Consider the following 24,872-nt stretch of genomic DNA (forward strand, 5'->3'; position numbering starts at 1 on the left):
ATGGTATAGGACAGTCACCACTAGCAGTGATAGGAGGACACACTTCCCCTTGCTGGTGTGATGATGTGGGGGCCATGGTATAGGACAGTCACCCCTAGCAATGATAGGAGGACACAATGCCCCCTTCTAGTGTGATGATGTGGGGGCCATGGTATAGGACAGGCACCCCTAGGAGTGATAGGAGGACACACTGCCCCCTGCTAGTGTGATTATGTGGGGCCATGGTATAGGACAGTCACCCCTAGCAGTGATAGGAGGACACACTGCCCCTGCTTGTGTGATGATGTGGGGGTCATGGTATAGGACAGTCACCCCTAGAAGTGATAGGAGGACACTGCCCCCTGCTGGTGTGATGATGTGGGGGTCATGGTATAGGACAGTCTCCCCTAGTAGTGATAGGACACACTGCCCCCTGCTGGTGTGATGATGTGGGGGCGCCATGGTATAGGACAGTCACCCTAGAAGTGATAGGAGGACACTGCCCCCTGCTGGTGTGATGATGTGGGGCCATGGTATAGGACAGTCACCCCTAGTAGTGATAGGTGGACACTGCCCCCTGCTGGTGTGATGATGTGGGGGCCATGGTATAGAACAGTCACCCCTAGTAGTGATAGGAGGATATTGCCCCCTGCTGGTGTGATGATGTGGGGGCCATGGTATAGGACAGTCACCCCTAGTAGTGATAGGAGGACACAATGCCCCCTGCTGGTGTGATGATGTGGGGGCCATGGTATAGGACAGTCACCACTAGCAGTGATAGGAGGACACACTGCCCCCTGCTGGTGTGATGATGTGGGGCCATGGTATAGGACAGTCACCACTAGCAGTGATAGGAGGACACACTGCCCCCTGATGGTGTGATGATGTGGGGGCTATGGTATAGGACAGTCACCCCTTGTAGTGATAGGTGGACACTGCCCCCTGCTGGTGTGATGATGTGGGGGCCATGGTATAGAACAGTGACCCCTAGTAGTGATAGGAGGATATTGCCCCCTGCTGGTGTGATGATGTGGGGGCCATGGTATAGGACAGTCACCCCTAGTAGTGATAGGAGGACACTGCACCCTGCTGGTGTGATGATGTGGGGGTCATGGTATAGGACAGTCTCCTCTAGTAGTGATAGGAGGACACACTGCCCCCTGCTGGTGTGATGATGTGGGGGCCATGGTATAGGACAGTCACCCCTAGAAGTGATAGGAGGACACTGCCCCCTGCTGGTGTGATGATGTGGGGCCATGGTATAGGACAGTCACCCCTAGTAGTGATAGGAGGACACTGCCCCCTGCTGGTGTGATGATGTGGGGGTCATGGTATAGGACAGTCTCCCCTAGTAGTGATAGGACACACTGCCCCCTGCTGGTGTGATGATGTGGGGGCGCCATGGTATAGGACAGTCACCCTAGAAGTCATAGGAGGACACTGCCCCCTGCTGGTGTGATGATGTGGGGCCATGGTATAGGACAGTCACCCCTAGTAGTGATAGGTGGACACTGCCCCCTGCTGGTGTGATGATGTGGGGGCCATGGTATAGAACAGTCACCCCTAGTAGTGATAGGAGGATATTGCCCCCTGCTGGTGTGATGATGTGGGGGCCATGGTATAGGACAGTCACCCCTAGTAGTGATAGGAGGACACACTGCCCCCTGCTGGTGTGATGATGTGGGGCCATGGTATAGGACAGTCACCACTAGCAGTGATAGGAGGACACACTGCCCCCTGCTGGTGTGATGATGTGGGGGCTATGGTATAGGACAGTCACCCCTTGTAGTGATAGGTGGACACTGCCCCCTGCTGGTGTGATGATGTGGGGGCCATGGTATAGAACAGTGACCCCTAGTAGTGATAGGAGGATATTGCCCCCTGCTGGTGTGATGATGTGGGGGCCATGGTATAGGACAGTCACCCCTAGTAGTGATAGGAGGACACTGCACCCTGCTGGTGTGATGATGTGGGGGTCATGGTATAGGACAGTCTCCTCTAGTAGTGATAGGAGGACACACTGCCCCCTGCTGGTGTGATGATGTGGGGGCCATGGTATAGGACAGTCACCCCTAGAAGTGATAGGAGGACACTGCCCCCTGCTGGTGTGATGATGTGGGGCCATGGTATAGGACAGTCACCCCTAGTAGTGATAGGAGGACACTGCCCCCTGCTGGTGTGATGATGTGGGGGCTATGGTATAGGACAGTCACCCCTAGTAGTGATAGGTGGACACTGCCCCCTGCTGGTGGGATGGTGTGGGGCCATGGTATAGGACAGTCACCCCTACGAGTGATAGGAGGATATTGCCCCCTGCTGGTGTGATGATGTGGGGCCATGGTATAGGACAGTCACCACTAGTAGTGATAGGAGGACACACTGCCCCCTGCTGGTGTGATGATGTGGGGGCCAAGGTATAGAACAGTCACCCCTACGAGTGATAGGAGGATATTGCCCCCTGCTGGTGTGATGATGTGGGGCCATGGTATAGGACAGTCACCACTAGTAGTGATAGGAGGACACACTGCCCCCTGCTGGTGTGATGATGTGGGGCCATGGTATAGGACAGTCACCCCTAGTAGTGATAGGAGGACACTGCCCCCTGCTGGTGTGATGATGTGGGGGCCATGGTATAGGACAGTCACCCCTAGTAGTGATAGGAGGACACTGCCCCCTGCTGGTGTGATGATGTGGGGGCCATGGTATAGGACAGTCACCCCTACTAGTGATAGGAGGACACTGCCCCCTGCTGGTGTGATGATGTGGGGGCCATGGTATAGGACAGTCACCCCTAGCAGAGATAGGAGGACACACTGCCCCCTGCTGGTGTGATGATGTGGGGGCCACGGTATAGGACAGTCACCCCTAGTAGTGATAGGAGGACACACTGCCCCCTGCTGGTGTGATGATGTGGGGGCCATGGTATAGGACAGTCAGCCCTAGGAGTGATATGAGGACACTGCCCCCTGCTGGTGGGATGATGTGGGGGCCATGGCATAGGACAGTCACCCCTAGCAGTTATAGGACACTGCCCCCTGCTGGTGTGATGATGTGGGGGCCATGGTATAGGACAGTCACCCCTAGGAGTGATAGGAGGACACTGCCCCCTGCTGGTGTGATGATGTGGGGGTCATGGTATAGGACAGTCTCCCCTAGCAGTGATAGGACACTGCCCCCTGCTGGTGTGATGATGTGGGGGCCATGGTATAGGACAGTCACCCCTAGTAGTGATAGGAGGACACTGCCCCCTGCTGTTGTGATGATGTGGGGGTCATGGTATAGGACAGTCACCCCTAGCAGTGTTATGAGGACACACTGCCCCCTGCTGGTGTGATGATGTGGGGCCATGGTATAGGACAGTCACCCCTAAGAGTGATAGGAGGACACTGCCCCCTGCTGGTGTGATGATGTGGGGGCCATGGTATAGGACATCCACCCCTAGATATGATAGGAGGACACTGCCCCCTGCTGGTGTGATGATGTGGGGGCTATGGTATAGGACAGTCACCCCTAGTAGTGATAGGTGGACACTGCCCCCTGCTGGTGTGATGATGTGGGGGCCAAGGTATAGAACAGTCACCCCTACGAGTGATAGGAGGACACTGCCCCCTGCTGGTGTGATGATGTGGGGCCATGGTATAGGACAGTCACCCCTAGTAGTGATAGGAGGACACTGCCCCCTGCTGGTGTGATGATGTGGGGGCATGGTATAGGACAGTCACCCCTAGTAGTGATAGGAGGACACTGCCCCCTGCTGGTGTGATGATGTGGGGGCCATGGTATAGGACAGTCACCCCTACTAGTGATAGGAGGACACTGCCCCCTGCTGGTGTGATGATGTGGGGGCCATGGTATAGGACAGTCACCCCTAGCAGAGATAGGAGGACACACTGCCCCCTGCTGGTGTGATGATGTGGGGGCCACGGTATAGGACAGTCACCCCTAGTAGTGATAGGAGGACACACTGCCCCCTGCTGGTGTGATGATGTGGGGGCCATGGTATAGGACAGTCACCCCTAGGAGTGATATGAGGACACTGCCTCCTGCTGGTGGGATGATGTGGGGGCCATGGCATAGGACAGTCACCCCTAGCAGTTATAGGACACTGCCCCCTGCTGGTGTGATGATGTGGGGGCCATGGTATAGGACAGTCACCCCTAGGAGTGATAGGAGGACACTGCCCCCTGCTGGTGTGATGATGTGGGGGTCATGGTATAGGACAGTCTCCCCTAGCAGTGATAGGACACTGCCCCCTGCTGGTGTGATGATGTGGGGGCCATGGTATAGGACAGTCACCCCTAGTAGTGATAGGAGGACACTGCCCCCTGCTGTTGTGATGATGTGGGGGTCATGGTATAGGACAGTCTCCCCTAGCAGTGATAGGACACTGCCCCCTGCTGGTGTGATGATGTGGGGGCCATGGTATAGGACAGTCACCCCTAGTAGTGATAGGAGGACACTGCCCCCTGCTGTTGTGATGATGTGGGGGTCATGGTATAGGACAGTCACCCCTAGCAGTGATATGAGGACACACTGCCCCCTTCTGGTGTGATGATGTGGGGCCATGGTATAGGACAGTCACCCCTAAGAGTGATAGGAGGACACTGTCCCCTGCTGGTGTGATGATGTGGGGGCCATGGTATAGGACATCCACCCCTAGATATGATAGGAGGACACTGCCCCCTGCTGGTGTGATGATGTGGGGGCTATGGTATAGGACAGTCACCCCTAGTAGTGATAGGTGGACACTGCCCCCTGCTGGTGTGATGATGTGGGGGCCATGGTATAGGACAGTCACCACTAGTTGTGATGGGAGGACACACTGCCCCCTCCTGGTGTGATGATGTGGGGCCATGGTATAGGACAGTCACCCCTAGCAGTGATAGGAGGACACTGCCCCCTGCTGGTGTGATGATGTGGGGGCCATGGTATAGGACAGTCACCCCTAGTAGTGATAGGAGGACACTGCCCCCTGCTGGTGTGATGATGTGGGGGCCATGGTATAGGACAGTCACCCTTACTAGTGATAGGAGGACACTGCCCCCTGCTGGTGTGATGATGTGGGGGCCATGGTATAGGACAGTCACCCCTAGCAGAGATAGGAGGACACACTGCCCCCTGCTGGTGTGATGATGTGGGGGCCACGGTATAGGACAGTCACCCCTAGTAGTGATAGGAGGACACACTGCCCCCTGCTGGTGTGATGATGTGGGGGCCATGGTATAGGACATTCCCCCTAGGAGTGATATGAGGACACTGCCCCCTGCTGGTGGGATGATGTGGGGGCTATGGCATAGGACAGTCACCCCTAGTAGTGATAGGAGGACACTGCCCCCTGCTGGTGTGATGACGGGGCCATGGTATAGGACAGTCACCCCTAGTAGTGATAGGAGGACACTGCCCCCTGCTGGTGTGATGATGGGGCCATGGTATAGGACAGTCACCCCTAGCAGTGATAGGAGGACACACTGCCCCCTGCTGGTGTGATGATGTGGGGCCATGGTATAGGACAGTCACCCCTAGTAGTGATAGGAGGACACACTGCCTCCTGCTGGTGTGATGATGTGGGTGCCTTGGCATAGGACAGTCACCCCTAGTAGTGATAGGAGGACACACTGCCCCCTGCTGATGTGATGATTTGGGGGCCATGGTATATGACAGTCATCCCTAGAAGTGATAGGAGGACACTGCCCCCTGCTGGTGTGATGATGTGGGGGCCATGATTTTGGACAGTCACCCCTAGTAGTGATAGGAGGACACTGCCCCCTGCTGGTGTGATGTGGGGCCATGGTATAGGACAGTCACCCCTAGTAGTGATAGGAGGACACTGCCCCCTGCTGGTGTGATGATGTGGGGGCTATGGTATAGGACAGTCACCCCTAGTAGTGATAGGTGGACACTGCCCCCTGCTGGTGTGATGATGTGGGGGCCAAGGTATAGAACAGTCACCCCTACGAGTGACAGGAGGATATTGCCCACTGCTGGAGTGATGATGTGGGGCCATGGTATAGGACAGTCACCACTAGTTGTGATAGGAGGACACACTGCCCCCTGCTGGTGTGATGATGTGGGGCCATGGTATAGGACAGTCACCCCTAGCAGTGATAGGAGGACACTGCCCCCTGCTGGTGTGATGATGTGGGGGCCATGGTATAGGACAGTCACCCCTAGTAGTGATAGGAGGACACTGCCCCCTGCTGGTGTGATGATGTGGGGGCCATGGTATAGGACAGTCACCCCTACTAGTGATAGGAGGACACTGCCCCCTGCTGGTGTGATGATGTGGGGGCCATGGTATAGGACAGTCACCCCTACTAGTGATAGGAGGACACTGCCCCCTGCTGGTGTGATGATGTGGGGGCCACGGTATAGGACAGTCACCCCTAGTAGTGATAGGAGGACACACTGCCCCCTGCTGGTGTGATGATGTGGGGGCCATGGTATAGGACATTCACCCCTAGGAGTGATATGAGGACACTGCCCCCTGCTGGTGGGATGATGTGGGGGCTATGGCATAGGACAGTCACCCCTAGTAGTGATAGGAGGACACTGCCCCCTGCTGGTGTGATGATGGGGCCATGGTATAGGACAGTCACCCCTAGTAGTGATAGGAGGACACTGCCCCCTGCTGGTGTGATGATGGGGCCATGGTATAGGACAGTCACCCCTAATAGTGATAGGAGGACACACTGCCCCCTGCTGGTGTGATGATGTGGGGCCATGGTATAGGACAGTCACCCCTAGTAGTGATAGGAGGACACACTGCCTCCTGCTGGTGTGATGATGTGGGTGCCTTGGCATAGGACAGTCACCCCTAGTAGTGATAGGAGGACACACTGCCCCCTGCTGGTGTGATGATGTGGGGGCCATGGTATATGACAGTCTTCCCTAGAAGTGATAGGAGGACACAATGCCCCCTGCTGGTGTGATGATGTGGGGGCCATGGTATATGACAGTCATCCCTAAAAGTGATAGGAGGACACTGCCCCCTGCTGGTGTGATGATATGGGGGCCATGATTTTGGACAGTCACCCCTAGTAGTGATAGGAGGACACTGCCCCCTGCTGGTGTGATGATGTGGGGCCATGGTATAGGACAGTCACCCCTAGTAGTGATAGGAGGACACTGCCCCCTGCTGGTGTGATGATGTGGGGGCCATGGTATAGGGCAGTCAGCCCTAGCAGTAATAGGAGGACACACTGCCCCTGCTGGTGTGATGATGTGGGGGGCATGGTATAGGACAGTCACCCCTAGCAGTGATAGGAGGACACTGTCCCCTGCTAGTGTGATGATGTGGGTGCCATGGTATAGGACAGTCACCCCTAGTAGTGATAGGAGGACACACTGCCCCCTGCTGGTGTGATGATGTGGGGGCCATGGTATAGGACAGTCACCCCTAGTAGTGATAGGAGGACACACTGCCCCCTGCTGGTGTGATGATGTGGGGGCCATGGTATAGGACAGTCACCCCTAGTAGTGATAGGAGGACACACTGCCCCCTGCTGCCCAGGCTTCCAGCTATAGTAGTATGCTCCCCACACATAGCAGGGGTTTCCCTGGATTGTCACCCTCGCACTCCGCAGCTGCCCAGTCACCAGGTATCAGCATGTAAGGCACACATAGTGTAACACCATACACAACCTGTATCCTATCACCTGTATACAGGCTCCTCTCTATATACTGCTTTATGCCATGTATAATCCTGCACTGCCATCTAGTGGTGACAAGACAGAAGACACTGAGAAATCGTTATGGTTATACTGGTGTTTAATGAAGTTTTCGGATCCGGGGCCCTCGTTCTATAAGTCTAGGGCCCTGGTAGCGTAAGGCAAATCTTCAGCAGAGTTGAATTTATTCCCCCTCTACTCGCCCTAATGTGACTTTTCCCTTAAATATTCATGATATTCGACTCCTAGCATCAGGCCGATCCCTCGCGTGTGCACTGGATGTGAGCCCTTGCACTGCACATGTTCCTGCCCCAAGGCGACGACGGGCACTCGCTCAGAGATCTGTCCCGACTTCTACAATTTATAAACTCCAGCCAGGAGGGGGCATCATCAGAAGTTACCCCCTGGTATAGTCCGCCGGATCCACACCCCAGCTGCCCGCACAGGACGGAGACCGTATGAGGCGTCATCTCCTTATCACACACCGATCCCCAGCTCCCATTATAATAAATCTCCAGCCGTCCTTCACATCTGTTAGCGCCCCCTACCAGGCGGAGGTCTGTAAAATCTGCCAGAAAAAAAAAAAAATTGTGACACTTTGTTAATTTTGGAAATATTTTGTGGAGAATTTTTCCCTGTTCTTAATATTTGTAGGCCCCGGCATTTCAGGTGCTTGACTGAGCAGAATTATGTGTGCAGCTCTGGAGTAGCAAAGATAGCTCCATGCCAACAGGTAATTTACCCACTAGTTTGCTAATTGTGCTCCTCGGGGGCGGGACTTAGAATTTGCATTAAAGATGGAGCTGTGAATAATATGAGGCAACAAGCAGAATTGTGAGTACAGCTCTGGAGCATAATACACATGCTCGCAGTATATCCATTACTTTGAAGGACATCTACCACAAGGATGAAAGCCTGTATGCAAATGAGCCTGAGGAGCTCCAGGCTCCATTAATACCTATGAAGCCTGGAGCACCTCAGGCTTATTTGCATTCAGTCACTCATTCTGGTGGTAGATTCCCTTTAAGACCTCATATTTCAGAAATCCTGACAATCTGGTATGTGCTTAGGTAAGATAAACCTAGGGATGTATCCATAATTTGGTGTATGTGCTCCTCGGGGGCGGGTTTTCATGACCATAAATTCAGCCTAAGAGTCTGTTTCTTGTCTTACCTGAACACACAATCTTTGCAGCTTCCTGGTCCTCGGAGTCCGCTGGTCCCCATGAGCTTGAGGGACATTCCCGTAATTTGCTCTCGTGTCCTGCACATCTAAGACCCTTCAGCCATAGGTCGCCCCCTCCAGTCTTCACCACGGGGGTGGCATTAATGGCATGTCCACACCTCAGCTCCCTGCAGATTACATCCGCATTGGCCAACGTCCACGAATCACTGCTGATCCACGCCCATTCTCCCTGGTGGTGAACCTGTACCGTCCCGGCACAACGTCCATGACCGTCCACCAGCTGCACACTCGGACTCTCTGTAGACGTGAGATGGTCTATATTTACCGTAAAAAGTGATTGAAACGTTTTTATCCCAGAAGATAGAAAATATCTAACCTGAGCAGGTGACCCCCACATCTCCTCTAGCATCGGTGGAGACATCAGAAGATCTGAGTTGGGTCTTTGAGCACTCTTTTAGGTCTCTCTCACTTCCTGTGCAGAGGACTCTGTCCCAATGTACAATTCTATCCTCTGTTCTCTTTAGAGTGAACGAGTCAATGACTTCTCCGCACTGAAGCTGCCTACACACAACCTGAGCATCTTTGATGTCCCATTCATGGTCTGCAACTCGGCCCCAGATGTCATTCTGTAGGACCTCCAATGTTCCATCGCAGTGGCTTGTACCATCTACCAGGCGTAGAGACTCTGTGGTACCTGTTGGATATATCGAAGATAAACCGGTTGTTAGAAATGTTACTAACAGTGTCCTATCGGTCAAGGAATTGGTCTGGCACCCGGACTTCTACCTACCTGAACATGTGACCTTTGCAGTGGCCTGGTCTGGACACATACCGTTCCCCAGGACTGAGTTTGTGCACTCCCTGAGGTTGGACTCGGTGCCTTTACAATGAAACCTATCCGTCCAGATAAGGTCCTTCCCTCCTAAGTTCCCCCCATCAGAGATGGACACTGCGGTGCCACATTGGAGGTGTCTACATAGGACATTGGCGGCTTGGAGGTCCCAGTGTGAGTGACACAAGGCCCCCCACTTACCCTCAAACATCATCTCAACTCTTCCTGAACATCTGTGACTATCGCTCACTAACCTAAAGTCACTGCTTAGACCTGAAAAGAAACAGAAGAAGAGGTTTGTATCAGCTCAGCTTTGACCCTCACCACAGACCACGAATGGTGACTTACCTGTCCTTTTATCCTTGCAGGTGACCCCGACGTCATCCTTATGTCCACAGTGGCTGATACCCCACATGGGGTGGTTACACTCCCATATAGTTGACTCTTTACCGAAACATCTTACTTGACTAAGTAGAATCTTTCCAGACCCTGCCCCGAAGCTGCTGGCCTTGGCTTCTAGGTCATCTTCATGAGGACCACCACATCCCAGTTGTTTACAAACCACAGTGGCCTCTGTAGCCCCCCAGAAATAGCTGCACACGGTGCTCCATTGTCCCCGATGACGGACCATTAGCCTTCCCTCACACTCGTTCTTCCCATCCACCAGCTTGACCTCCTCAGGTTCTCCTGTGAACACCAAGAGATCATTGGATGGTCAGAAACTGTAGGTACCAACCCAAACAACCTCCAGTTAGAGCGATAAACAAATCTGATGAAGGAAGTAAACAAAAAGCCAACCCCTTTTGTGAAAGTAGTTTGCTCATTGGTGTCACGCTCCACCCCTCAGACCCCTTACCTGCCCATGCTTCACCCCACAGCACATGCTCCAGCCCTCGGACCCCTTACCTGCACATGCTCCACCCCTCAGACCCATTACCTACTCATGCTCCACCCCACAGCACATGCTCCAGCCCTCGGACCCCTTACCTGCATATACTCCACCCCTCAGACCCCTTACCTGCACATGCTCCACCCCTCAGACTCCTTACCTGCACATGCTCCACCCCTCAGACCCCTTACCTGCACATACTCCACCCCTCAGACCCCTTACCTGCACATGCTCCACCCCTCAGACCCCTTACCTGCACATACTCCACCCCTCAGACCCCTGACCTGCACATGCTCCACCCCTCAGACCCATTACCTACTCATGCTTCACCCCACAGCACATGCTCCAGCCCTCGGACCCCTTACCTGCACATACTCCACCCCTCAGACCCCTTACCTGCACATGCTCCACCCCTCAGACCCCTTACCTGCACATGCTCCACCCCTCAGACCCATTACCTACTCATGCTTCACCCCACAGCACATGCTTCAGCCCTCGGACCCCTTACCTGCACATACTCCACCCCTCAGACCCCTTACCTGCACATGCTCCACCCCTCAGACCCCTTACCTGCACATGCTCCACCCCTCAGACCCATTACCTACTCATGCTTCACCCCACAGCACATGCTCCAGCCCTCGGACCCCTTACCTGCACATACTCCACCCCTCAGACCCCTTACCTGCACATGCTCCACCCCTCAGACCCCTTACCTGCACTTACTCCACCCCTCAGACCCCTTACCTGCACATGCTCCACCCCTCAGACCCCTTACCTGCTCATGCTCCACCCCTCAGACTCCTTACCTGCACACATGACCCCCACGTCCTGTCCGTGATCACAGAATGGATGACCCCACATCTGGTGCTGGCACTGCCACAGGTTTGATTCTTCTCCAGTGCAGATGACATTACTGACCCAAACATTACCACTTCCAGGCCCAAAAGATGTTGCCTTAATAAGGCCACCGGGGGCGCTGCAGCCCAGCTGTCGACACACGACCGCTGCATCCTTGTCACTCCAATAGTCACCACAAACGGTGCCCCACTCCCCCTGATGACGCACCTCAAGCCTCCCCTCACATGTACTGGTTCCACCAACAAGTCTTAGCTCCGGAGGATCACCTATGGTAAAGGGAAAGGTATACAATATATTACAGCCGGTATAACCTGGGGATCTCCTGTATATAATGATATAAGTACAGCCGGTATAACCGGGGGATCTCCTGTATATAATAATATATGTACAGCTGGTATAACCTGGGGATCTCCTGTATATAATGATATATGTACAGCCGGTATAACCTGGGGATCTCCTGTATATAATGATATATGTACAGCTGGTATAACCTGGGGATCTCCTGTATATAATGAAATATGTACAGCCGGTATAACCTGGGGATCTCCTGTATATAATGATATATGTACAGCCGGTATAACTTGGGGATCTCCTGTATATAATGATATATGTACAGCCGGTATAACCTGGGGATCTCCTGTATATAATGATATAAGTACAGCCGGTATAACCTGGGGATCTCCTGTATATAATGATATATGTACAGCTGGTATAACCTGGGGATCTCCTGTATATAATGATATATGTACAGCTGGTATAACCTGGGGATCTCCTGTATATTGTTACAGGGGATATTATTCATAACTGGACCCTCTGCTCTATTATTATATATATTACATATAGTGTAAATGGATTCAGTATATACTGATAGCAGCCACTGATATTCTGTGGTGAGATGTCAGTGTGTACTGAAGCCATTGGGTCATTAACATATCAAAAGGCTTTGAACAGTAAGAAGCCGCCATGAACCAGGTGTGAGATTCCCTGCACACACTGGGGTCTATCCTAAGAGGGTCTTAGGGTGGAGTTATAGGTGGTGGGAAGGGATTACACACAAGGATATTTAAGCATGGTAAAAACAGAAATCGCTCTCTTTTGTCTCTTGCTCCTGACCTCCCTCCCGGACGTACAGCACTTACCTTAGGAACCAGGTCATATATTGTGTGTGCTTTCTGTGTATGTATATAACTTTATAAGAGTAATTATAACATAGTACTTATTATAATATAGTAGACTTTATACGTGTACCTATAGATATTCCAGGTGTTATGTGTTTTACCATATATATACATAGCTAAGTGTTTACAGTGAGTGTGTATATATTAGTGTAACTACATGTATAACCTATAGCCGTATCCCATTCACACGTGGATCTGTGCCCTGCACGTGTATTGGAGTAGATATATAGATGCTATTGTGCATGAGTCTCTATATGTATATGTACATGTATATGGTCAGGTACTGGATGTAACTCCTGCTTCAGGGTACATCCAGGAGTTTCTGTAGTGTTAACTATATATTGTATATACATACACATTACTGTGTCCGGGAGAGGTCAGGAGAAGAAGGTTTGTCTCTATGTATTTTGTATTGTATTTTATGTAGTTACTTTGTCACATGTATGTTGTTAGTAAAGTCTTTTTGTATATAAGTATCTGCGAGGGTTGTATGTTATTCCTGTGATATATGAAGGACTGGAGTAGGTGCTTATGGTAAATAGCACAGACTAAGGGGCTGGACAGAACCACTGGAGCCTAGAGGAACTGAATAGAAACCCAATCCCCAACCCCCCTTTATCAATGGCGAGCCAGGCCCAAATGTCATGATCCATCTATATTGGGATATAGTGGTGAAATTGTTGTTATACTGTGAACTTAGGTTACTAGACTGGGTAGGTTCGGACAGGTAGCACAGTTTCATCTGAGGCCTAGTATGAGTGTGATTATTGGCAGAGAATCTATATGAGTTCAGTTCTTAGGATTCAGGTTGGTTTCTGTTATCAGACCCTTGTGAGGTGACCCTGGTGTGAGGGTCTTTGCTTTGTATAGTCCTTAGTACAGGAGTAACACAGATCGCAGGGATACAATGACTGGCAAAGTGGAACATGTGACTTTTGAAAAGTTGAGTAAATGTAGTTCGTTTAACCCAGTGTTATCTAAGAAAGAGGAATCTATTGATCTGCTATGGGAATCCCTGTTAGAGCAGGCGAATTCCTATGATAAGTTGCATATTGCTAAGCGCAGTGTACTGAACCAGACATCTAAGAGGCTCCATATGATGGCCAAGCTTGTGTGTGTATTTGAAGAGGCCATTAGTAAGATGGAGAAGATAGATGGAGACAAAGGATCAAAGGTTCCTGAAGATTTGCATTGCAATTGTTGTAAGGAAGGGGTTAAACGGCTGAACAGCTTAGAGACACAATTGGAACAGCAAATTGATGCTATAAAAGATAGGGAAAGCCGCATGCACACGCTGCAGTCTCACGTAGCTGAGAAGGAGAAGTATTATACAGATGTGGATAAGGTGTTTATACAGTTATACATGGAAATAACCGAATATAAGCAAAAAGCAGCAACTACTGAGGTGATTATTGAGAACTTGAAATGTGAAATAGCAAAAAGGGATGAGATCATCTGTAGCATGCAGACGTCCATCAAAGAGTCTTTGCCCATGAAACAAGTTTGTGTTTCGAGTGCAAACAGGGGGAGAGATGAGACTGAACCTGCGGCTGCTACAGATCACTCCACACCCCTGCTTGTTACTAGGCCTGGACTACTGGGCAGTGTAGTAGATGGAGGGACAAGCATTGCTGGTGGGATAGATGGAGGATTAGAGGGCGACTCTGAGACGTCAGTGATCAGACATAACCTGCATGTGTGTGACAGTAATGTACAGGAATCACAATCTTCCCATAAGATGGAGAGGATGCAATATCTGTTGAATATATGTAAATATATCCCAAGCTATGATGAAAATTTAGATCCTTTCACTTCCTGTGACACGTTTGAGGGTTATTGTAAGAAATTTTCTGTTCCAATGGAACATCGCATGGAGCTGTTCAAACTATGGCTACCAGCACATCTTTACCAAAGATATGAGGCCATAGGGAAAGCAGCCCCCAGTAACGGCCAATTTCATGATGAGGGAGACAGACTTTCCATCCTCATGAAATTGGTAACAGGGCATTTGGATGTCACCCCAGACATACTGGTTAACTTCAGACCAACCATCTATGATGAGCCCTTGTCTCTGTGTGGGAGGTTTGAAGTTATGTATAGAAAGGTGACTAAGAATCATAGTCCAGGAACCCCACAAGGCATGATCCGCATGTTTGTGGAGAAGTTTCCATATCTTGACACCACAATTAGATTGAATGCAGCAAAAGAAGCTTCACTCATGGAGGCTGCCCTGGTGATAGAACAGGTCAGACAGGATCTACTCAAAGATAGAAGGTCTATAAAGATCAGGAAACAGATAGCAATTCACCCCAGACTGCAAGGAACCCATGTACAAAAGAAAGCATCTCCCAGCCAAATACTGAGGAAGTGGGGGAGTGTTAGGTGTTTTCACTGTTTACAGTATGGACATATAAAGAGGTTCTGTCCACAAAGGGTTAACTTGTATGAACGGGGGATGGTCTCACAAAATGAGGGGCACAAATGTGGGGCTTCACATGGAGCAGGACCACACAACTGTACAACAGACAGCCCTACTGGGAATCTGCTGCAATAGGCTTAAAGTTGGGGATCCATAATATACTTGGCCAAAATTAGTAAAATCATGGATTCCCCATATAATGGCCAGGATGTGTATTGTAAACCTCATTAGCTCTCATTGCTTGGTGATGAGATTCTATCACCTAGAGGGGGGAGGGAGGAGGTTTACTGTTACTGAACCTGTGTAAATAGTCTGTTTGTAACTAAGTGTTAATGAGGTCCAGTCCTTTTGTTTTCAACAGCTCAGAGAAGCAGAAGTGCAAGGGAAGTGTATTGTTCAGTCATTTATGGCTCAATCCTGAAGTCAGGCCTCTGCCTGTAAAGACAAAGGTGTTAATCGTAAATAACAAATTTGGTCTTTTCTTTATGTTTGTATATTTGTTTGGCAATATGATGGTTCTTAAGCTAATGTTGCACACAGAACTCTCTGCTCTCAGTGATTGGATATTCACCTGGTAACATGTTGGACAATTACAAAATAATATCCACTAAGATTGGTTGTATATTCTCTCTAATTTCTGGCACCTCAGTAATTAAAATTCAGGTAAAGGGGTGATTACCTGCCCCTGTCTAAGTGCAATAGGTCTCAGGAAAGAAAGTGGTCAACTATCTCTAGGACCTATGGAGCGTACAGTGTAATTCGCCAGCAAAGTCCGCGGCGCAGCCAATACTCCGTGGGGCATAGCTCTCGCTATTGGGGATTCTGCAGGGAGTGGGTAAAACCACGGTGAACTGCAGAGGCGCATTATGGTACAATGACTGTTCAGTCGGACGCGGGTCTTTTAAGCTGCCGGTCAAAGGGGAAGCACCATAGGAGTGACATTCCCAGCCTTGGTTTATACCGTGTGATCTGAAGGTGCCAGGTATACAGTATATAAAGCTTGCTTTTTGCTAACCAATGTCTTAGTGGTATATCTGAGGTAAAGGCTCTGTCCACAGGGGGAGAACATCATGTCTCCTGATTGATGAGGTGAACAGAGAATAAACCATGGTGGATGTACATAGAATAAATGTATTGCAGGATGAGTTCTGTATCATGTGACAATCACTGAGGATTCCTCCTCTATGCAGTGTACTCTTCCATTGATCATTCCAGGTGGAGACACACAGAGAAGCAGCGAGTGTCTGTCTACTGAAGGAAGTGCAACTAGCCAATCCCTCTTCTACAAAGATGGCGTGAAAGCTGGAACCATTCATCCAAAGAGCAAGCCAAAGATGCAAATGAACTTGTGATGTGCACTCAAGACCATATGGACTGTGACCTCTAGATGAAATATAATCTTAATGTCTTTCTGTTTTTATTTTACACCCATACATGAAAGGGTGATTTTTGGTTGTATTTGTCTTTATTTTGTACTCAGTTTGTTTTATTTTATGTCAAACATCAACACATAGAAGAGCAGACTCCAGCATAGTGTGTCAGGCGTCTGACATCAGGGGGAGATGTTACAGGGGATATTATTCATAACTGGACCCTCTGCTCTATTATTATATATATTACATATAGTGTAAATGGATTCAGTATATACTGATAGCAGCCACTGATATTCTGTGGTGAGATGTCAGTGTGTACTGAAGCCATTGGGTCATTAACATATCAAAAGGCTTTGAACAGTAAGAAGCCACCATGAACCAGGTGTGAGATTCCCTGCACACTACTGGGGTCTATCCTAAGAGGGTCTTAGGGTGGAGTTATAGGTGGTGGGAAGGGATTACACACAAGGATATTTAAGCATGGTAAAAACAGAAATCGCTCTCTTTTGTCTCTTGCTCCTGACCTCCCTCCCGGACGTACAGCACTTACCTTAGGAACCAGGTCATATATTGTGTGTGCTTTCTGTGTATGTATATAACTTTATAAGAGTAATTATAACATAGTACTTATTATAATATAGTAGACTTTATACGTGTACCTATAGATATTCCAGGTGTTATGTGTTTTACCATATATATACATAGCTAAGTGTTTACAGTGAGTGTGTATATATTAGTGTAACTACATGTATAACCTATAGCCGTATCCCATTCACACGTGGATCTCTGCCCTGCACGTGTATTGGAGTAGATATATAGATGCTATTGTGCATGAGTCTCTATATGTATATGTACATGTATATGGTCAGGTACTGGATGTAACTCCTGCTTCAGGGTACATCCAGGAGTTTCTGTAGTGTTAACTATATATTGTATATACATACACATTACTGTGTCCGGGAGAGGTCAGGAGAAGAAGGTTTGTCTCTATGTATTTTGTATTGTATTTTATGTAGTTACTTTGTCACATGTATGTTGTTAGTAAAGTCTTTTTGTATATAAGTATCTGCGAGGGTTGTATGTTATTCCTGTGATATATGAAGGACTGGAGTAGGTGCTTATGGTAAATAGCACAGACTAAGGGGCTGGACAGAACCACTGGAGCCTAGAGGAACTGAATAGAAACCCAATCCCCAACCCCCCTTTATCATATATAATGATATATGTACAGCCGGTATAACCTGGGGATCTCCTGTATATAATGATATATGTACGGCTGGTATAACCTGGGGATCTCCTGTATATAATGATACATGTACAGCTGGTATAACCTGGGGATCTCCTGTATATAATGATATATGTACAGCTGGTATAACCTGGGGATCTCCTGTATATAATTATATATGTACAGCCGGTATAACCTGGGGATCTCCTGTATATAATGATATATGTACAGCCGGTATAACCTGGGGATCTCCTGTATATAATGATATAAGTACAGCCGGTATAACCTGGGGATCTCCTGTATATAATGATATAAGTACAGCCGGTATAACCGGGGGATCTCCTGTATATAATAATATATGTACAGCTGGTATAACCTGGGGATCTCCTGTATATAATGATATAAGTACAGCCGCTATAACCTGGGGATCTCCTGTATATAATAATATATGTACAGCTGGTATAACCTGGGGATCTCCTGTATATAATGATACATGTACAGCTGGTATAACCTGGGGATATCCTGTATATAATGATATATGTACAGCCGGTATAACCTGGGGATCTCCTGTATATAATTATATATGTACAGCCGGTATAACCTGGGGATCTCCTGTATATAATGATATAAGTACAGCCGGTATAACCTGGGGATCTCCTGTATATAATGATATATGTACAGCCGGTATAACCTGGGGATCTCCTGTATATAATGATACATGTACAGCTGGTATAACCTGGGGATCTCCTGTATATAATGATATATGTACAGCCGGTATAACCTGGGGATCTCCTGTATATAATGATATATGTACAGCCGGTATAACCTGGGGATCTCCTGTATATAATGATATATGTACAGCTGGTATAACCTGGGGATCTCCTGTATATAATGATATATGTACAGCTGGTATAACCTGGGGATCTCCTGTATATAATGATATATGTACAGCCGGTAGAACCTGGGGATCTCCTGTATATAATGATAAATGTACAGCCGGTAGAACCTGGGGATCTCCTGTATATAATGATATATGTACAGCCGGTAGAACCTGGGGATCTCCTGTATATAATGATATATGTACAGCTGGTATAACCTGGGGATCTCCTGTATATAATGATATATGTACAGCTGGTATAACCTGGGGATCTCCTGTATATAATGATATATGTACAGCTGGTATAACCTGGGGATCTCGTGTATATAATGATATATGTACAGCCGGTAGAACCTGGGGATCTCTTGTATATAATGATATATGTACAGCTGGTATAACCTGGGGATCTCCTGTATATAATGATATAAGTACAGCCGGTATAACCTGGGGATCTCCTGTATATAATGATATAAGTACAGCCGGTATAACCTGGGGATCTCCTGTATATAATGATATATGTACAGCTGGTATAACCTGGGGATCTCCTGTATATAATGATATATGTACAGCTGGTATAACCTGGGGATCTCCTGTATATAATGATATATGTACAGCTGGTATAACCTGGGGATCTCCTGTATATAATGATATATGTACAGCCGGTAGAACCTGGGGATCTCCTGTATATAATGATAAATGTACAGCCGGTAGAACCTGGGGATCTCCTGTATATAATGATATATGTACAGATGGTATAACCTGGGGATCTCCTGTATATAATGATATATGTACAGCCGGTATAACCTGGGGATCTCCTGTATATAATGATATATGTACAGCCGGTAGAACCTGGGGATCTCCTGTATATAATGATATATGTACAGCCGGTAGAACCTGGGGATCTCCTGTATATAATGATATATGTACAGCCAGTAGAACCTGGGGATCTCCTGTATATATATATGTACAGCTGGTATAACCTGGGGATCTCCTGTATATAATGATATATGTACAGCCGGTATAACCTGGGGATCTCCTGTATATAATGATATATGTACAGCCGGTATAACCTGGGGATCTCCTGTATATAATGATATATGTACAGCCGGTATAACCTGGGGATCTCCTGTATATAATGATATATGTACAGCCGGTATAACCTGGGGATCCCTGTATATAATGATATATGTACAGCCGGTATAACCTGGGGATCTCCTGTATATAATGATATATGTACAGCTGGTATAAGCTGGGGATCTCCTGTATATAATATATGTACACCCGGTATAACCTGGGGACCTCCTGTATATAATGATATATGTACAGCTGCTATAACCTTGGGATCTCCTGTATATAATGATATATGTACAGCCGCTATAACCTGGGATCTCCTGTATATAATGATATATGTACATCTGCTATAACCTGGGGATCTCCTGTATATAATGATATATGTACAGCCGGTATAACCTGGGGATCTCCTGTATATAATGATATATGTACAGCCGGTATAACCTGGGGATCTCCTGTATATAGTGATATATGTACAGCTGGTATAACCTGGGGATCTCCTGTATATAATGATGTATGTACAGCCGGTATAACCTGGGGATCTCCTGTATATAATGATATATGTACAGCCGGTATAACCTGGGGATCTCCTCTATATAATGATATATGTACAGCCGGTATAACCTGGGGATCTCCTGTATATAATGATATATGTACAGCCGGTATAACCTGGGGATCTCCTGTATATAATGATATATGTACAGCCGCTATAACCTGGGGATCTCCTGTATATAATGATATATGTACAGTCGGTATAACATGAGTATCATTATGTACCTGAGCAGATAACTCCTGCATCGTATCGATGTTTACACGATCCACCTCCCCACATTCGGTGCTTGCAGTCCCACACGGCAGCCTCTTCTCCCTTACACTTGACGTTACTGAGCCAGACTTTGCCAGTTCCAGGTCCATATGGGGCGGCCTTGACTTGGATGGGATTGGTGACGTTACATCCCAGTTGTCTACAGACCACAAGGGCGCTACTCGTGTACCAGTCCAGGCCGCACACGGTGCCCCACTGTCCTCGATGCTTGACCTCCACTCGCCCTTCACAGTGGTTGTCCCCTTCGGCCAGCCTGATCTCCTCCTCCTCACCTGTTGACATTGGAGCCAAAATATCCCACTAAATATAAATCACCAAAGCCACCACCACTAGGGGGAGCTGTTAAAACTAGAATTCTCAAGTTGCAGGTGGACCTCTTACCTCCGCAGACAACTCCAATGTCCTTCTTGTGGTCACAGATGTCTTCTGTTTCGGTGGAATATTTGCAGTCATTCAGAGTTTCCTCTTGTCCGTTGCAGATGACATTGGTCAACCAGACCGTCCCGGAACCGGGGCCAAAGGAGGAAACCCGGGCATCGCGTTCTGATCCCGTGGGACAGCTCATGTGTCTACAAATAACCGCTGTGTTCTTCTCGTCCCAGTCGTCCTCACAAACCGCGCTCCATTCTCCACCAATCTTCACTTCCAATCTCCCTTCGCAGGGTCCGGATCCCCCAACAAGTCTCACTTCTTCTATCTTATCTACGAGAAGACAAATATTCAGTGGACCAGGTATGGTTGAAAGTTGCCACCCAAAAAGTAGACATGATGAGGTCAAGTGTGGACCTTCGCCTAAAGGAGACTGATATCTCAAACCCTTCAGAAGGTCTCTTGAGTGTTGGGGCTAAATGTCCTTACACTACCAAGTTGTAAAGGAAAACCCATTGGGTTGTCACACCTACCTGGGCTCCCATCCCATTGTCCTCCACAGAGGCAAAATCTTAGTTGCACCCCACCTCCCCAAGAGAGGGATTTGGGTTGGTGGGTGATGAGGAACCTGAAGACCACATAATCCCCCAGACCTCAGGATCTACTGGCCTTTCGTTACCTAGAGGGGGTTTCCGGTCCCCCATGTAGTTTCCATACCATTGACCTTTCCTCGGGATAGACCCTCAGTATGTGATTGTAGGGGTCTGACCCAGAGTAGCCCACACACCAGTCAGCTGACTTCTCCTGATCTTTACAGTAGAAGGTTCTGGAAGCAGAAGGCTCCTTTGGCTCTGTAGTGGTTGAGTTTGGGTTTTTCATCTTATCTCCCATCTTGAGGATCATAGAGCTAGGATGTACCTGAGATGGCCCCGATGAGGCCCACGAGCAGGACTATCAGAGGTCCCAGGCGTCTGCTACGTTCCATCTTCCCCATGTAACGCTCCGGTTGTGCTCAGAGGCTGCGATCAACATCTGGAACACTGACTCCTCCTCCCGACTCATTGTACTGGTGGGAATACAGGGATGGAAATGTTGGACGATGTCCCACTTGTGATTGGCAGGAAAGATGGTTCTTATCTTGGGAATGTAAAATATTTACTTGGAGTGGATTGAGAAAGGACGGACCTCATATTGCATGGAATCAAAATTCTAATATCTGTCGATCCCAGAACAGAGACATCACTGTGTGTATTATCCCTGTACTGTGACATCACTGTGTGTATTATCCCTGTACTGTGACATCACTGTGTGTATTATCCCCTGTACTGTGACATCACTGTGTATTATCCCTGTACTGTGACATCACTGTGTGTATTATGCCTGTACTGTGACATCACTGTGTGTATTATCCCTGTACTGTGACATCACTGTGTGTATTATCCCTGTACTGTGACATCACTGTGTGTATTATCCCTGTACTGTGACATCACTGTGTATTATCCCTGTACCGTGACATCACTGTGTGTAGTATCCCTGTATTGTGACATCACTGTGTGTAGTATCCCTGTACTGTGACATAACTGTGTGTATTATCCCTGTACTGTGACATCACTGTGTGTATTATGCCTGTACTGTGACATCACTGTGTGTATTATCTCTGTACTGTGACATCACTGTGTGTATTATCCCTGTACTGTGACATCACTGTGTATTATCCCTGTACTGTGACATCACTGTGTGTAGTATCCCTGTACTGTGACATCAGTGTGTGTATTATCCCTGTACTGTGACATCACTGTGTGTATTATCTCTGTACTGTGACATCACTGTGTGTATTATCCCTGTACTGTGACATCACTGTGTATTATCCCTGTACTGTGACATCAGTGTGTATTATCTCTGTACTGTGACATCACTGTGTGTATTATCTCTGTACTGTGACATCACTGTGTGTATTATCCCTGTACTGTGACATCACTGTGTATATTATCCCTGTACTGTGACATCACTGCGTGTATTATCCCTGTACTGTGACATCACTGTGCGTATTATCCCTGTACTGTGACATCACTGTGTGTATTATCTCTGTACTGTGACATCACTGTGTGTATTATCCCTGTACTGTGACATCGCTGTGTGTATTATCCCTGTACTGTGACATCACTGTGTGTATTATCCCTGTACTGTGACATCACTGTGTGTATTATCCCCTGTACTGTGACATCACTGTGTGTATTATTCTGTACTGTGACATCACTGTGTGTATTATCTCTGTACTGTGACATCACTGTGTGTATTATCCCTGTACTGTGACATCACTGTGTGTATTATCCCTGTACTGTGACATCACTGTGTGTATTATCCCTGTACTGTGACATCACTGTGTATTATCCCTGTACTGTGACATCAGTGTGTATTATCTCTGTACTGTGACATCACTGTGTGTATTATCTCTGTACTGTGACATCACTGTGTGTATTATCCCTGTACTGTGACATCGCTGTGTGTATTATCTCTGTACTGTGACATCACTGTGTGTATTATCCCTGTACTGTGACATCACTGTGTGTATTATCCCGGTACTGTGACATCACTGTGAGTATTATCCCTGTACTGTGACATCGCTGTGTGTATTATCTCTGTACTGTGACATCACTGTGTGTATTATCCCTGTACTGTGACATCACTGTGTGTATTATCCCTGTACTGTGACATCACTGTGTGTATTATCCTTGTACTGTGACATCACTGTGAGTATTATCCCTGTACTGTGACATCGCTGTGTGTATTATCCCTGTACTGTGACATCACTGTGTGTATTATCCCTGTAATGTGACATCACTGTGTGTATTATCCTTGTACTGTGACATCACTGTGTGTATTATCCCTGTACTGTGACATCACTGTGTGTATTATCCCTGTACTGTGACATCACTGTGTGTATTATCCCTGTAATGTGACATCACTGTGTGTATTATCCTTGTACTGTGACATCACTGTGTGTATTATCCCTGTACTGTGACATCACTGTGTGTATTATCCCTGTACTGTGACATCACTGTGTGTATTATCCCTGTACTGTGACATCACTGTGTGTATTATCCCCTGTACTGTGACATGACTGTGTGTATTACCCCTGTACTGTGACATCACTGTGTGTATTATCCCCTGTACTGTGACATCACTGTGTGTATTATCCCTGTACTGTGACATCAGTGTGTATTATCTCTGTACTGTGACATCATTGTGTGTATTATCTCTGTACTGTGACATCACTCTGTGTATTATCCCTGTACTGTGACATCACTGTGTGTATTATCCCTGTACTGTGACATGACTGTGTGTATTACCCCTGTACTGTGACATCACTGTGTGTTTTATCTCTGTTATTCCAGATATGAAGATAATGGGGCAGATTTATGGAAAGTTCTGTAGGTCAGACAGGTAAGTGCAGTGTAGAACTTGTATCGTTTGTGTCTGATGCTGGATGATGACTCTGCTGCGTTATACGTTGTATCTCTGCTTGTACTTTGCACCTACTGTTACTGCTCTTAATTTACACTAGAAAGTTTTACCAAAATTCTGATGCATTATTTTTGGTAAACTGATTTTTTTTTTGGCATCAGAGACACGCCTTCTTTTCAAAGGCCACACCCCTTTGCCGTACTAGTTATAAAAGTGCCTGAGAATTGTTTAAAACCCTTGATAAATGTAGTGCGGATATTTTTGGTGCAAATTACAATATGATTATTTCTGAAACAGATGGATATATCTGCAACGTCCCTATGATAACACCGATCGGACATTGACTCGTTCTGCACGTGAGAACACAAGACCGGCCTGCGGGTGGCGCTACAACGATACATCATGAAGATTCCTAGAGATCACAGAGCAACGTCCTATGACATTAATCGGAGCCAAATTTTCCATTGATTTATTATAATATTATGTTCATTTTTCTTAAAAAAAATTACAAACAAACAAAGATTTTAGGATTCTGGAGTTTTCTAGAGCTGATAATGGGGACCTGGATCCGGAACACGAAAATAGGTGGAAAGAAGAGGGATTCAGTGCAAAAGTTAAGACCTAACTCTCTCCCGATATCGGGGGATGACAATACTCTC

At 47.7% G+C, this 24,872-nt stretch overlaps 1 protein-coding gene across 1 annotated transcript; it reads right to left on the reverse strand.

Moving 5' to 3' along the window:
• Nucleotides 1-7,728: 7,728 nt before the first annotated feature.
• On the reverse strand, nt 7,729-21,814 carry LOC140074645 (scavenger receptor cysteine-rich type 1 protein M130-like). Its single transcript, XM_072119707.1, has 9 exons — nt 21,667-21,814; nt 20,761-21,081; nt 20,331-20,651; nt 11,359-11,676; nt 10,012-10,350; nt 9,622-9,936; nt 9,208-9,525; nt 8,820-9,128; nt 7,729-8,214 (listed from the first exon to the last, which is right to left on the reverse strand). The coding sequence occupies exons 1-9, from the start codon at nt 21,740-21,742 to the stop codon at nt 7,898-7,900; spliced, it is 2,634 nt and encodes an 877-aa protein (XP_071975808.1). The 5' UTR covers nt 21,743-21,814; the 3' UTR covers nt 7,729-7,897.
• Between the last annotated feature and the right edge of the window lie 3,058 nt (nt 21,815-24,872).

This window comes from Engystomops pustulosus, chromosome 8 (assembly GCF_040894005.1).
Source record: "Engystomops pustulosus chromosome 8, aEngPut4.maternal, whole genome shotgun sequence".
Classification (NCBI taxonomy): domain Eukaryota; kingdom Metazoa; phylum Chordata; class Amphibia; order Anura; family Leptodactylidae; genus Engystomops; species Engystomops pustulosus.